Raw genomic sequence first — 13,760 nt, forward strand, 5'->3', positions numbered from 1 at the left:
AGTGCAGGCCTGTGCGGCCTTCCTGGACCCTTGGCCCCTTGGGCCCCCAACCCATTTAAACAGATATACTGCCTTCTGTGACACATTTTAGCAATTTAAGAAACACTGGAACATTTGGGAAACAAAGACACCATTCAATAACACGGCAAGCCATGAAATTATATTGATACAATTAGTGACTGTGTTTCATCTCACAAAACTGACTCGTGAAGTAAAATGACTACGGAAATTCACATTTCTGATCTGAAGAGTCTTCAAAAGTGTTACTGTAAGGTCAGTTAAAATTTTAAAAAAATATTTTAGAAATTAAAATACCAGGAAAATAGAAGTGTTAAAGCCTACAGTGTAGCAATGTAGTGCCATGCTACTGTCTAGAAGTGTAACAGTATACACTTGCTGAAGAATATGCAGTCTAAAAAAAACTCAGAAAATAGAAGCAGCAGTTTGATTTCCATCTTTGTAAGAAGTTTGAAGTTTTAATAACCAGAAATATAATCCTCACAACAACATATTTCTGAATTCTGTTTTTTTCCTCACTTATGAGTCTTTTGTTCATCAGATGAGAAGGCTGATAAGTTTTAACTGCTGCAAAACCATTCCTTAAAGCCAAGGAATCGCAGATATTTTTGAAATCCCCTTGTATTAATTCTAGCACTTATGACGGTTACTGGGAAGGAGAGAGTGCTGTTAACATTATTATTTTTTTAAGGTATTTTGTTTCTTTTAAGGAGTGCTACTGTTATAATTAATACTCCAGTAACATTTCCTTTAGGAAATGTCTCACAAGCACATGGCCGGCTGCTGGGCTTGCTCCTTGCGGGTCTCACTCCCACGAGACATTTAGGTTCACGCCTAATTCTAATCAAACGAGTAGTCCCACTATAATATACAGAATATTTCCTTACTTAATTATAGGCAACGGCTTTGGTAACCTGCTAAATAAGGGCCTTTGCAATTTTGAATTATAATTTTGAATTATCCTGCAATAAAAGTCACAACAGAAAAATCAAGGAAACAAACAGGAAAAAGCCCAACAAATTAACAAACAGAATTTTTTCATAATGCATCTTGCTTTGGTAAGTTTAATTTGAATTCTTCTAAATGACTGGAGTCTTCCCCTTGCTGGTTCTACAAACTGTTACCTCTGCTGCATTCTCACAAATGAGTTAGATTTAAAAGAAATAAAACTGAAATAATCTTCCTCTGCCTTCTGAACGGAAGTGTCTTTACTAGAATACAGACTTTTTTTTTTCCCCCCAGAAAACAATGGCTTTCTCCTAAGACACCAACTGTATGTGAATCAAAACCAGCCAGGAGGTAGCAAGTTCAGAAGAAATAAGTTCAAAATGCATTACTCCCCTTTCAATCCATTCCCAGTAGTTTCCAAATGCATTTTTTTACAGCTACAAAAATACATGTGCTTTATAAACAGGAACAATGACTGGCAAGCCCAGAGGAAGAAAGAGGCTCTCTAATCTCTCCTTAGGCAGTATAAACAAAGTTCTTCCACCTCTGAAAGCTCTTAGGAACTAATGGATGAACAGAACAATAATCTCAATTTAAAAACAAAACAAAACCTGTAAGACCAAATAAAGGGTTGCTCTTCCCTGTTTGATGTCTCTGGTACTCTTCAGTGATGCAGAAACAATATCTGGACAATTCCAACAAAGGCTCACTTGCACTGGTAGTTACTTGACCAAGCAATGACACTTGGAGGGAAAAAGATAAACCTGAAATGAACTTGCTAAACAATATAGAGAGGAACAAATTATATAAAGAAAGTTTAAAGAAGATTTTAGTGGTAGCTCTTGGTTAAAGTGATTGGCGAAGTGTCACACCCCCTTGGAGGCTTCTAAGGTGACCTAGAAGGTCACATTTACTTACAACAGGTCAATTGCTAAGGCATGAAAGTGGCATATCACTGAGCGAATACCCAATAGATTAGCTTATACTCTATAACTTATACTCTAAAAGCTGCGTCTTCATCTAGATAGACTAAAGAAATGTGAAAAATAATGATAAATAAATTAGACTGCCATCAGAATAATAAAAAAAATCAATGGGATTTTTCCACTCTGGAGATTTAGACTGCCAGCAACAAATGATTAATTTTGTATATTGAAAATATTAAATAGCAGAGTAGAGCACAATGACTATGTTTGATGGAAGCTGATGATAAGGAACTGGGAAGAAAAACGCCAAAGACCTCATTCAAAGCCATGCCAGCATCACGACTCTGAAGAATGCACTTACAGAGGCAAGCAGTAGGTTAAAGATAACTCACATTCAGGTTGCATGTAAAAGCAGAGTGAGTCCCTAACAGCTGTGCTGTACCTCGTGCCACCACAAAACTTCCAGCTAGTCTGCACAGGTTATTTTCCACCAGCGAGCCTCCAGCAAGTCTCATGTTCATCAGAACTACAAATGGCTGTAAGGGCAAGTTATCAGCATACAGCTCTTTGCCACACAAGGTTCTCAGAAGAAAATCCTATGACACTGATTAACAAACAGTGCAATTCCCTTTCCCCTTCCTCTTATTTTAAGTTCAGGTGAGAGTAGGGTTATTTTCTTTCTTTTTTTTTTTTTTTTTTTTTTTTTTAAAGCTAAATCTGAACACAATGCCTGGAGCATGAAATGGTGAGATCTCTGTACCACGGGCTGAAGGGGCAGCTGTGGGATGAGGGAATGTGAAACTGCCATCAGTAGCCTCCATCTAGCATCTAGCTGCTGCTGCCCAGTTTGCAGGTGCATATGGAAAATGACTTTTGGATACATGCAGGCTCACCTCCAGCCACTTCCAAAATTTAGGAGACTGTAGTAATCTCCGCAGGCTATATCAAGCATGATTCATGTCTCTGGGGGTCCATGTAGATAGCCTGTAGATATATGTGGCCCTGCACAACATACTGCTCCCTGTCCTGTGCTCTTTACTTGGTTGTTCTGCTTTTCTGAAACCCACTGCTAGGTAAAATACCTCGATGCAGAAGTTTCATGCCACACATTTCAGATCAGGTCCAGTCCCAGCATACACCATTCCGATCATTTCACCAGGAAATTAATCACCGAGTGTACACATTTCTCAAGAGATGTGTTCCCCAGGCCGCCTCCTGCCCTCTATGCTGAACAACAAACACACAAAGCCACCCTGGCTCCCCCTCCCTACCCACATGCTTTGTTCAGCGATCCATTTTTCTGCACCGCAATGCTAAATCAACGCGCCGAGCAAACCTGGGGCGCTCGTTCCAGCCCGGCGCTGTTTAATGTATGCAATTACGCTAATCTATGGAGAAGGCTGTCAGTGGAAACCAAAGACGAGAGCGTCAGCATTCCAGGCGAACCTACCGCCCCGCAGCCGGCACAACAAAAAAGCTCTTTAACATGCCAAATTGGGCTCCTCTCAGCTGGAGGATTTCTGCTGGCTGCTTCCACTCCAGAGAGGAATTGAGGCGACCGCCCTGCAGCTAAACCCATGTGAGGAGGTCAAGCAGGAGGCCAGGAGGCCGAGCCTCCTTGCACCTTGGTGGACTGCCCCAGTAAAGGAAAGGCTCTTGACTGCAGGAAATGAAACTCGGATTGAGATGAAGATAACAGGCAGCAGCCTGGAGTTGAGTGGAGCAGGTCTACCATGAGGACGATCTGCAGATAGCACACCCAGCTCAGAAACCACTCGGCCAGCATCACCCTGCTCCCTAATGAGGTGACCGCTAGGCTTTTTTGTTTAGCTTGGACCACAACTGTACGGAGCTGGTGAGGAGCAGCCAGATGTCACTTCTGCTGCTGCCTCTTCACGTCCCAAGCCAACTCCAAGCCTTTTCTTTCTGCTGCACCTTGATCACCCCTGCCAGGCATGATGGTCGCGCTACTCTCACCATGGTGAAGGTGCTCTTGATTTGGCAGCTTTGCTCCTGAGTTTTTTTTCCCCAGGAAATAAAAAGCAACATGACAGCCCAGTGGATCCTTGCTCATATGCTGGTATGTCAAATGACTAGCAGTTGCGGTAAAATAAAGAATCCCAATGTTAAAATGGTCCTTATGGACCATTTATGAGACCTTTTAGGACGGCCAGTGTAAGACAGTAACGTGCTCTGCAATTTTCTGCGATTGGTGAGAAAGACCTAGTGTGCCATCCACTATCTCCTCAAGTAGTGCACTTATTTGCCTGCCTGTTTAAGCACAAATGTAGACAGTGTCAAGAATAATTCAAAAAGATTAAAACCAGCATGTTAAAAGCTAAAAAAGCCTTAGTAGTATACCTGAGGAAATAAGGCCAGGGCAGCTGACACCTCCTCACCACAAAACACACCCCAATTAATTCAGACCAACAACAGGACTCCATAAGAAGCAAACTTTATCCGCGGGTCTCCCCTGCATACGGGCAGAAACCAGCCGCCAGAAAAAGAAAGAAAAAGAAAGAAAAAGAAAAGCAAAAAGGAAGAGGAAGGACCGCACTAGTCGCTTGGGCACCTTCTCACCTCGCCCGCGCCCCCCGCGGACCGGCAGCCCCGCAGCCCCCCCAACAGCCCGGGGCAGGTTCGCCGGGCGCTGGCAGCCGCCTCGCACCAGCCCGGGGGGACCCGGGGCGAGCCCCTTCCCCGCTTCTGGCTTTCCGCGGCAGGGCCGCAGCCGGGGGAGCGGGGCCCCGGGGCCGGGGCCGTGCCGTGCCGTGCCCCTACCTGTGCGCTCCCGCCGGCCGGCCGGGCGCCGCCGCCTCCTGCCGCGGGGGGCTCCTGGCGAAGAAGCGGGAGAAGGCGCCGTGCCACGAGGGGCCGGCCCGCCGCCGGCTGCCCCCGCCAGACATCGCCGGGACGGGACCAGGACGGGGACGGGGACGTGGACGGGACGGGAGGCGCCGCCACAGCCGTCCGGCACCGAGTCCCGGCGCTGGCCGCTTCCCCCCGCCCCGCCGGGGGCGGCCCTGCCCGGCCCCGGGGCGGAGTCGCCGCGGTGCCTCCGCCCGGCAGCGGCCCCCGGCAGCGGGGACGCGGTGCGGGAGGCGCGGCCACCGGGCTCGGCGCCTTAATTGGGGAAAAGCAGCCCCGGGAGGAGCCGCGGCCCGCTCGCCGTCCTGGGGGGGGCCCGGCCCCGCCCCGCCCCGCCCCGAGGCGCGGCCATTTCGCTGCCTCGCCTCAGGGGAGCTGCGGCAGCCCCTGCTGGGGAAGGTGAGGGACCTGGGGGAACGGCGCTCTCCCGCCTTTCCAGGAGATTTTTTTTTTTCCTAGAAAGGGATTTGTGTTTACTGACATGTTCGGTTGATGGCGAGACTTGGCGCTCTTAGGAGTCTTCTTCAAGCCGAATGATAATGTGATGGTTTTTATCCCTCTGAGGACTGGGGATGGAGTCTCCACAGTCTCTCTGGGCAGCCCCTGCCACTGCTCACCTCTTTTCTGAAAGATTTTTCTCCATTCATTCACCTCCGTCCACCCCCTCGCTACCCAAGGCTTCTGGGCCAGTTTTTTGCTCCACTTTCTTTTGCCACAGTACGAGCCTGCTGGGGCAGCAGCAGCTCAGGCTAGACATGAAGCTCGGGGTCCACCTGCAGAAGAGCAGCAATAAAACAGCCTGGAACTGACCTACCGGCTACTTTACAGTCTACTTTCCGCTGCTTCAGCTATGAGAAAGATCGTTGAAATAAACATATACATACAAATGCACAAACAGCTCCCCTTCATATTATCCAAGTCTCCCATGGCTTTGATCTGGATTTTAAAAACACAGACACAGGTGAATATTGAACAAATACTTAAGTTTTTACTGGTCAGCAAGTTGAGACTAGCTGGTTGTCTCACAGGTTTGAGAGGCAGCTTGTCTTCCCTGTGATAAAAGACTGTCACAAACCTCCCTGAGTGGACCAGCACTTACTACACAGCAAGATCCTGCCTGGCTTTCAGTGTCCAGACAAGGAGCAAACACTTTTCTCAATGATCCAGGATGCCCCAGACCTAGCACAAATCTATGAAATGTTTCATGCCAGAAAAGTGCATATATAAATAAATAAAACACACACCGCCACATTTTAAAAGTACCTACACAGTTGCCCATTCTTGAGAAAAAGACGATCAGGGCTACAGCCAGAAAATGTAACAGCAACCCCTACAGAACCTTAGAGAGATGTTCTCTCTAATATTCAAAATAAAAGTAATTAAGGCTCAAAAATCAAATTGGAAGACTGACAATTCATTAAAAGCAATTAAATGGAACTGCACGAACAGGCTGTGGTGATGCTTCGGCTGGCAGTGACTCTTTGTTACTTGTAATACTTTACCACATACATCTCACAGCCTCCCCACCTATTGCCCAAGTAAGATCTAATCCCTAAGCTGTAGCAAACCTGAATATAATAATTAGCACTCATAAAGCACCTGGTACCTCCAAATAATTTAAGCATTAATTGATCCTCATAACCACCTCTGGATGTAGTTAAGTATGGCACGGTAAGCTGTGCACGCAGACACAGGCAGCCAAAACATGCACCTGCTCCCCAGGGGCCACCTGGGGCAGCACGAGGCACTGCCAGGGCCATGCCTGCCCAGGAGCAAAGCACCGAAGGCATCAGAAGTGCTCATCCCAAATAGCAGCATTTTTTGCTCCAATCTTTTTCCTTTCTGCTTTTCAATGAGATGAAGAAAAGGCAGAAACATTGCATGTGTGACAGCTCTGGCAGAGGCAAAGAAGTAAACTATAATCAAAGTAGTAAAATTATATTGATATAAAAAAAATAAGTATGAACACAGCTCACATAAGATAACCCATTTCTTTTTGTGTCCCCTGCAGTAATTGAATACCCCGTGACTTCACAGCAAACAAATCTCCCACATTCAAAAGAGTGAGATAGGAGACACTGGCAGGTATGCCAAGGGGAACCTGGTTTCAGCCATTCACTCCTTCCACAAAGGAAGACAAGCCAAGGCAGCAGCACGCATTGCATGGCAGGTGGGCTCACCTTCAGCACCGCTGACCACACTCACAGCAGCACCCATACAGCAGCCACAGCAGAAGGGGAAGCGTGCTCCCTTCTGCCTTATAGCAGAGAGCTCACATGCAGCCCCTGCAAGGTAAAGCTGCACTGCCCAGGGCAGAGGGAAGCCATTATAACACAGCTGAGGAGTGAAAGATTGGTGCAGGAGAGGAAAAAGTCTGGCCAGGGCTCTCCAGCTGGTGGCAAGGTGGATTTTTTTTGTAGCTTGTCCTGCCTAGGGTTTCACATGAACCAGCACCGCAAGTAAGGGAGGAGGGGGTGCTGCACCTGTGCCCCATCCACTCATTTTCTGCTGCAATCCAGACTATAAGGATTAGGGAAGCCTCCCCCTTCTCCTTGCTGCTTTAAAATGAGCAGAGGGTGAAATTTTAATTGTGCTTTTTGCATTCCCTGCCTTTTAAGGGTCTTTAAAATCTTGAGTGAAATCTTTTGTTTTGTTTGGATACCAAAAAGGAAAGCAAGCTTTCATCACGCTTGTTTATGAGAAGCCCTTCTCTCACACACATCTTTAATCTTTTTTTTCTGATATATTGAAGTGACTAAGTGACTAAGGACGAAATGGAGTCTTTAAACCACCAAGCTACACATCTTCCCTGCAAGCACATTTTAGCACAACATATTAAATAATACAAAAAACAAATAAACCCCAAACCACAATATTTTCAATCTGTTTGCATTGTTGCACCACTACAATAAGAAATGTTCATATGGTTTGAGATACAGCCCTCTAAAGTGGGAGCACAGTTCACTTTTTCATACACATCTGATGCATTTATCTATAAAAGTATTTTGGCTTTTTTTTTTTTTTTTTTAATTTAATAGGCAACCCCATTTTCCAGGCTCTTACAAAATATGTCTGCATTGCACAAACCACAATAATGGGTGCTCTTTTAATTTTTTCCTTTCCAGTGTATAACATATTAGAGCTAGCTTTCTAATAGGTTGCATGGGACCATGAATTAATATGCACAGTGGAGTCATTACATGCAATATTTCATGGTCTTTTTTGAGAATATTAATTCTCAAGATAATGAAAAAAATACTGATGACTTTAAAGTCTCCAATCTGTGCCTATTCTAAAGTGAAGACACAACAGAATTGAAGACTTGTGTCTTGGATATATTATGACCCAGATGAAGTACGTTACCAAGGATTCCTAGGATATACTGTCTATCTAGCTATGACCTTTTGTTGTAAAGCATGCACTGCACAGCTTCCAGCAATCCTCATCCTTTAACTGTGAGCACGCTGTTCCTCCATTTGATTTGCTGAAAATGGTTTGAAAGAAAGACACACATGGGCAGCTGCTATTGTTCAAATGCCTTGGCGTCTGGAGAAGATGGCTGGAAATGGCTCATGGTATTAACTGCAGTTACTGAGAGCCATAACTATATTCTTTATAATTTTGGAGAAGACTTATTCAGTGTAGTAATTCAAATTTTTAAAATGACTTTTCAGAAGCCCTCTTCTTTTTGTTCTCCATACTGTAATTTTTGAAGTTTACATTTACCATGTAGCAGAAATACTAGAACAGAAAATTGTAAAGAACAAAATAAAATTGACCAGCACCTACAGGAGCTCTCTTGGGGGCAGACTTTCACTGTGCCTGAGCACTGAGCAAAAAGGATTCAAAACCTCGTTTTTCAGTGGTACTTATGTATCCAGCTCCTCTAGATAAGAACCAAAGTCCTTTTTCTGTTAATCTCATCAGAACTGGTAACTTTCAGATAATTAGAACAGCTTGTCTGGAAGGGTTTCCAGACGTTTTGGATAGCACCTCATATCAATTGCACTTGTGTGAATACAGTGATGAAACTCACTTGTGCTCTTACTGGTGCTAATTATTGCAAAATACTCTACCCTAAATGAAGCTCAAAAATTCAGCATTTTATATAACAAGGTCACTGTTAAACCATCTTGTTCTGGGTAACACCTCCTTGCTAAGACTGTCTATCTACCATCGCCCCAAGAAGAATAATTGTGATGAAATGAAGTCCTTCAGCAAGCTAGTTTCATCCACCATCTAATATATGTAGTATACACAGAAAAAAAGCAGCACAAATAATTTAGCGCCCACAAGACTGCAGGAGCTTATACGAAGAGATGTCTGATATGCTAATAAAGGAAATCCATGAAACGCATAATCAGCAAATTCTACACTATAGTTCATTTAGCACTTTTCTTCCTAGAATGTCTTTTGACTATCAGATTTGTGAATATAGACTTTCCCGTACAAAACTACATGCTATCAAATACCACATCACATTACTACTATTTTAAAGGCTTACCCTATTTGCATACATATATGTAAAAGTACATCTTTCACTTTGCAGATTACTAAGCAGTTTTGAATTCTGGTATAAGCCTACTTACAGCGAACAAGCCTGTGGACACCAGATTTGCCTTTTGGCTACCTTTCAAAGACTTCTTAAAATTAGCTATTGGACCCTGTGACTCCATAGAACCACTGACTAAAAAACACTGTCAGAGATATACCAATTCCTTTGTCTGTTCTGCTAGATTTTTTTTTTTTTTTAAACACAGAATACTTTTCATCCCAACGCCCTTTAAACAACACCATTCAAAATGTTTGAAAAATTAGAACATATACCACAAAAGGTAAACCTTAAAGACACAGCAAGTACAAGGAATAGGATACTTCAAAAGGAAGAATCATCTTTATTGTCTGGAGGAATACACTGCAAAGTATTCTTGAAGAGTGCAAGCAAACCGATCTCTAACACGTACAATCCTCACCAACTCAAGCTAAACAGGATCACAAAATCTTTTTGGCTGCAAGTATTGCAGAATCCCATCTGGCTTCATGGAACAACTTAGTTTCCTGTCTATTTCACTTCAGCTTCCAGAAAAGGAACTTTTTTTTTATGGATTCAAAGGAGATTTAAAGATTAATCCAAACAGATAGCAAATACCTCAATCTTATTACAGAATGAAACAGAAAAAATAGAGTCTATTTCTTGTCTGAAGACATACATAGATTCAGTTAACAATAAATAGTATACATAGCATACAGAAAACCTGTAAGACGTATTAAAGCTCCAGTCTGTCAGAATGCAAGGGACCTTTAATGAGAGTATGCCAGTTAAATAGTAGCACAACTGAACCTTTAGCTTTGTCGTAATACCCAAGAAAAAGAATTCTGCATGATCCATACGTTTTCTCCTACTGGTTGGGAAGGGATTTACAAGACCACCTAGAAATGCATGCATCCCTTTTGCTATATTTAAGGGTGTATTAAAAGTGTTTTTAACAAGCTTACGTTTAACAAGGTTATTTTTGAACTTTTACAGTGCTTCTGTTCCATACTAATGCAAAAAAAAAAAAAAAGTTATGATGCAGATAAGAACAGCAAGAGGGAAGAAGCTGAGATCATGCAATAAAAATGTCACTTCTAAAAGCAATGATTCAAACTTTATTATCAGTTTACTTAACCTCTGCAATGCACAGGCAAGCCTTCTGGTTCGGACCAAAAACACTGCAGATACCTCACAGAATTTCCTGCAACACAGCTACAATTTCCAGTAGAGGTTTCAAAAATTTAGTCAGAAGTTGAGTGCTTCACTTTTGGATTTTTCAGCTATGCTATCTTTCTCTAGAGAAGGCAGGAAACCTACTTTGACACAGAGAAGTTTCAGAACAGTCTGCAGAAAACCCACAATAGATGTACGGGCTGGAATGAAGCTCAACTGTTATGTGTTTATACCTATTCATACCATTTTATTGTAAACTACTGCCTTCCAAAAAAAATATACGTTTGATAATTTATCTATTTATTCTTTCTCCCAGAGTTGTTGTATATTTTAACAGTAACTTTTTTTTATAATTGCCTGTGCTGAGCATCAGTTTAAGAAATCTCAGCGATTTTGATTCAAATCTGGTGCCATAATCAAAGGCTTTCCCTTTCTTTCACTTGCGTTTCTCACATAAGACACTCAAGATAGGAAGCAACTCCCTCAATGCTTTCTCAAACTAATATTCTTAGAGGGTTTATTCTTAAAGGGTTAGTTTTTGTTCAAGTACTTCATCCTAAAGTAAAAGTAATCAAAAATTTCTGTAAAGAACACAAGTCTTCCTTCCTCATCATTAAATATTGGTTTGAAAAGTACACAGCATTTTTTACCATTAAAAAGTATACCCAGTTATGCACGATTCAGGGTCACATACAGCAAAATAACTGCCCCAGCCAATTATTCTTTGTTACTGAAGTCAGAAAAGAAAAGCTTTTAGCTAAGTGAACACCATTATAACAAAACGTGCAGATAATGGCAATATAAGCCTGACACTCAGTCTTTTCATCTGATGATGCTCTTTAGAAATACTGTCTGTATGTAATGCACAGCTTTAAGTCCAAAATGAGTAATACAACTACAGGGGTTTCCCCACAGTGAAAGATAGCATTTTATAGGATGCATTTACTATAGTTCATAAATAGTAGACCTAGAACTATTCTAAATTTTTGTTCAGGGTGTGCTGCACCACTGTTGAAAAGAAAACATTATCTTTCCCAGCAGGAATATTCTACCCCGGAGAAGGAACCCTTCATGCATCCTTGGTCCTCTCAACCAAGAATGTAACTGGTTAGCAGAATCACATCACATACAGAAGTGTTAAACTGGGACGAAGCTGCTTTCATCTAATACGTTTATATTACAATATGTGAGAAACAACTTACTGGGATATTCTTATAATTGAAAGCAACATATACATAATGGTTTATTGGATGAATTTCTTGCTTGTTACATCATTTTTTTTTTCCCTGCTCGGTTTATGTGGATAAAGGTTTGTGGATAAAAAGGAGATTTACTTATGAAGCAAGATTTTAAGCAAAAAGAAACCAAAACCAACCAAACAAAACAAACATTGCAAAGTTTTTCTCTAGTAACACCACACAACCTATGTGATCACAGCTGGAGACAATTTCAGGAACACTATCAACACCTGACAGCTGATAACAACTACTTTTACTCATGACTGCCTATTTTTTCACTTCTCATGTTATGCCATTTCCTCTGAACTGGAAGAGCTACATAATACTTAACTTATCCAATGCTTGTATTCTTTAATAGTAGAACAAACAATTATTTTTGGATTAAACTAACCTGTAAAACTCAGAGTGCATCTAACACGCTCCAACAACCAAGAGGCACACAGCCTGGAGAGCCAGGAAAGAGCCAGGCTGAAGATGACGCAGTAACACATGGACTGTGGACACCAGGTCCTCAGTACCAACCATCTTGCTCTGCAAAACCAGCTCTGTAGTAAGGCTGAGCTCCTTACAAAGGAGCCTGTATTGCTAAGCATCCACTTCAGTCATTTAACATGGCTACTTCACTGAGCCTCAAGAGGCTTGGGTTTCATTAATATTCTTTAACATTAGCACGACTTGACTTCACCCCAAACAAGCTCTTTCCACACATCCCATTTTCCTCTCTCTCCTCCTTGCTGTCTTTTCCCAGTTACTGAAAATGGTGAGGTAACTCTTCTTCAAGCTCCATTTCATCTAAAAACAGACTTACTAAGCCCACAATCTACTTGCTGATGTCCCAAGACAAACGGGTTGTAAAAAAGACTGCCTAACAAAGTTTCTAAATTTACACTTCTTTTACTAAGTGAGTTAACCTGATCTTCAAAGGTGTCCACTGAATCACAAAGAAATTACTTAAGCTCTCTTGTGAGTTGATGTCTGAGTAATAAGACTGCAATACATGCAAGTTCATCGGATAAATATTTTATAAAACAGAAGAACATTTAAGGGTGAAAACAGACATTAACAGCCTATCTTTAAAGATTTACTTTGGAAAAGGGTAGTGGGAGTGGGCTTCATGCAATTGTTAGAAAAGTGGAAGATGTAAACAGAGCTGATTCTCATAGAGAGATCCTGACATCCTCTAGTACCCACTGGAACCGAACAGCGTGCTTCCATACCAGCAGCGTACTGCTGAAAACAAACAACTTCACGGGGTTGGAAGTATCCAGTCAATTAAATAGCAATCCAATTGACTGAACACCAGTACATTAATTATAAAGTGCTGGTTCACACAGTTGTTTCCTGATGCAACTCACTTTGACAAGAGATAAAGAGCCTCAGAACCAAAGTATAGTTATTGAATATTACTATAAACACTTGGCACTTGCACTTGTTTTAAGACAGCACTATAAATCCTGAATTCTGACTAGATTGTACCCATAACATTACCTTGGCATAGTAGCAGTGCATTTTACAATTTATGCAATCAAGTAAGGGCTGTACAATAAAGATAATAAAAGATTAGGGCATGTAAAAGTCAGCTTTCAAAGCAAACTTCTCCTGACCTTTCTGAAAGGGGAGAAAGGAAGTCTTTTCTCAGTAGTTCCCTCTCCTGCTTTTCCATTCCAGTCTTTGGTGACCTTCTCTCATTATCTATTTTGTTTCACAGAAGAAACAACAGGAAAGGGAGCTGCACATTTTCAGTAGCATAGTACTTGAGTAGTTAAAAAAAAAAAAAAAAAAAAAGCTTATTCCCTGACTCAGCCAAAGTAATGGAGTAAGAAGCCTAGGAACAAGATTTGTAAGGATTTCTTTGCAACAGAAATAAGGCTGGCCAGAAAAATTTACTGAAACGGTATGACAAATTATGTGGAATGTGGTGATTTTCAAAAAAGCAAAACATCAAAAGTTGTTTTTTTTTTTTTGATCCAACTGTACTTCTTGACACAAACATTTGCTTTCAAGATGAGTATTTTGCATCAACATGAACAAAATGTTATTTCAGTTGCACCTTCT

General features: G+C 42.0%; 1 protein-coding gene across 1 annotated transcript in view; it reads right to left on the minus strand.

Moving 5' to 3' along the window:
• CRYBG3 (crystallin beta-gamma domain containing 3) overlaps positions 1-4,819 on the minus strand; it is a 92,199-nt gene extending 87,380 nt beyond the window's left edge. Inside the window, exon 1 of the mRNA XM_084293191.1 lies at positions 4,674-4,819. Within this exon, the coding sequence (XP_084149317.1) occupies positions 4,674-4,798 (125 nt within the window). The 5' untranslated portion in view covers positions 4,799-4,819. The remainder of the gene's footprint in view (positions 1-4,673) is intronic.
• Positions 4,820-13,760: the final 8,941 nt, after the last annotated feature.

The sequence above is a fragment of the Netta rufina genome (genome assembly GCF_964035555.1).
Source record: "Netta rufina genome assembly, chromosome: 1".
Lineage (NCBI taxonomy): Eukaryota > Metazoa > Chordata > Aves > Anseriformes > Anatidae > Netta > Netta rufina.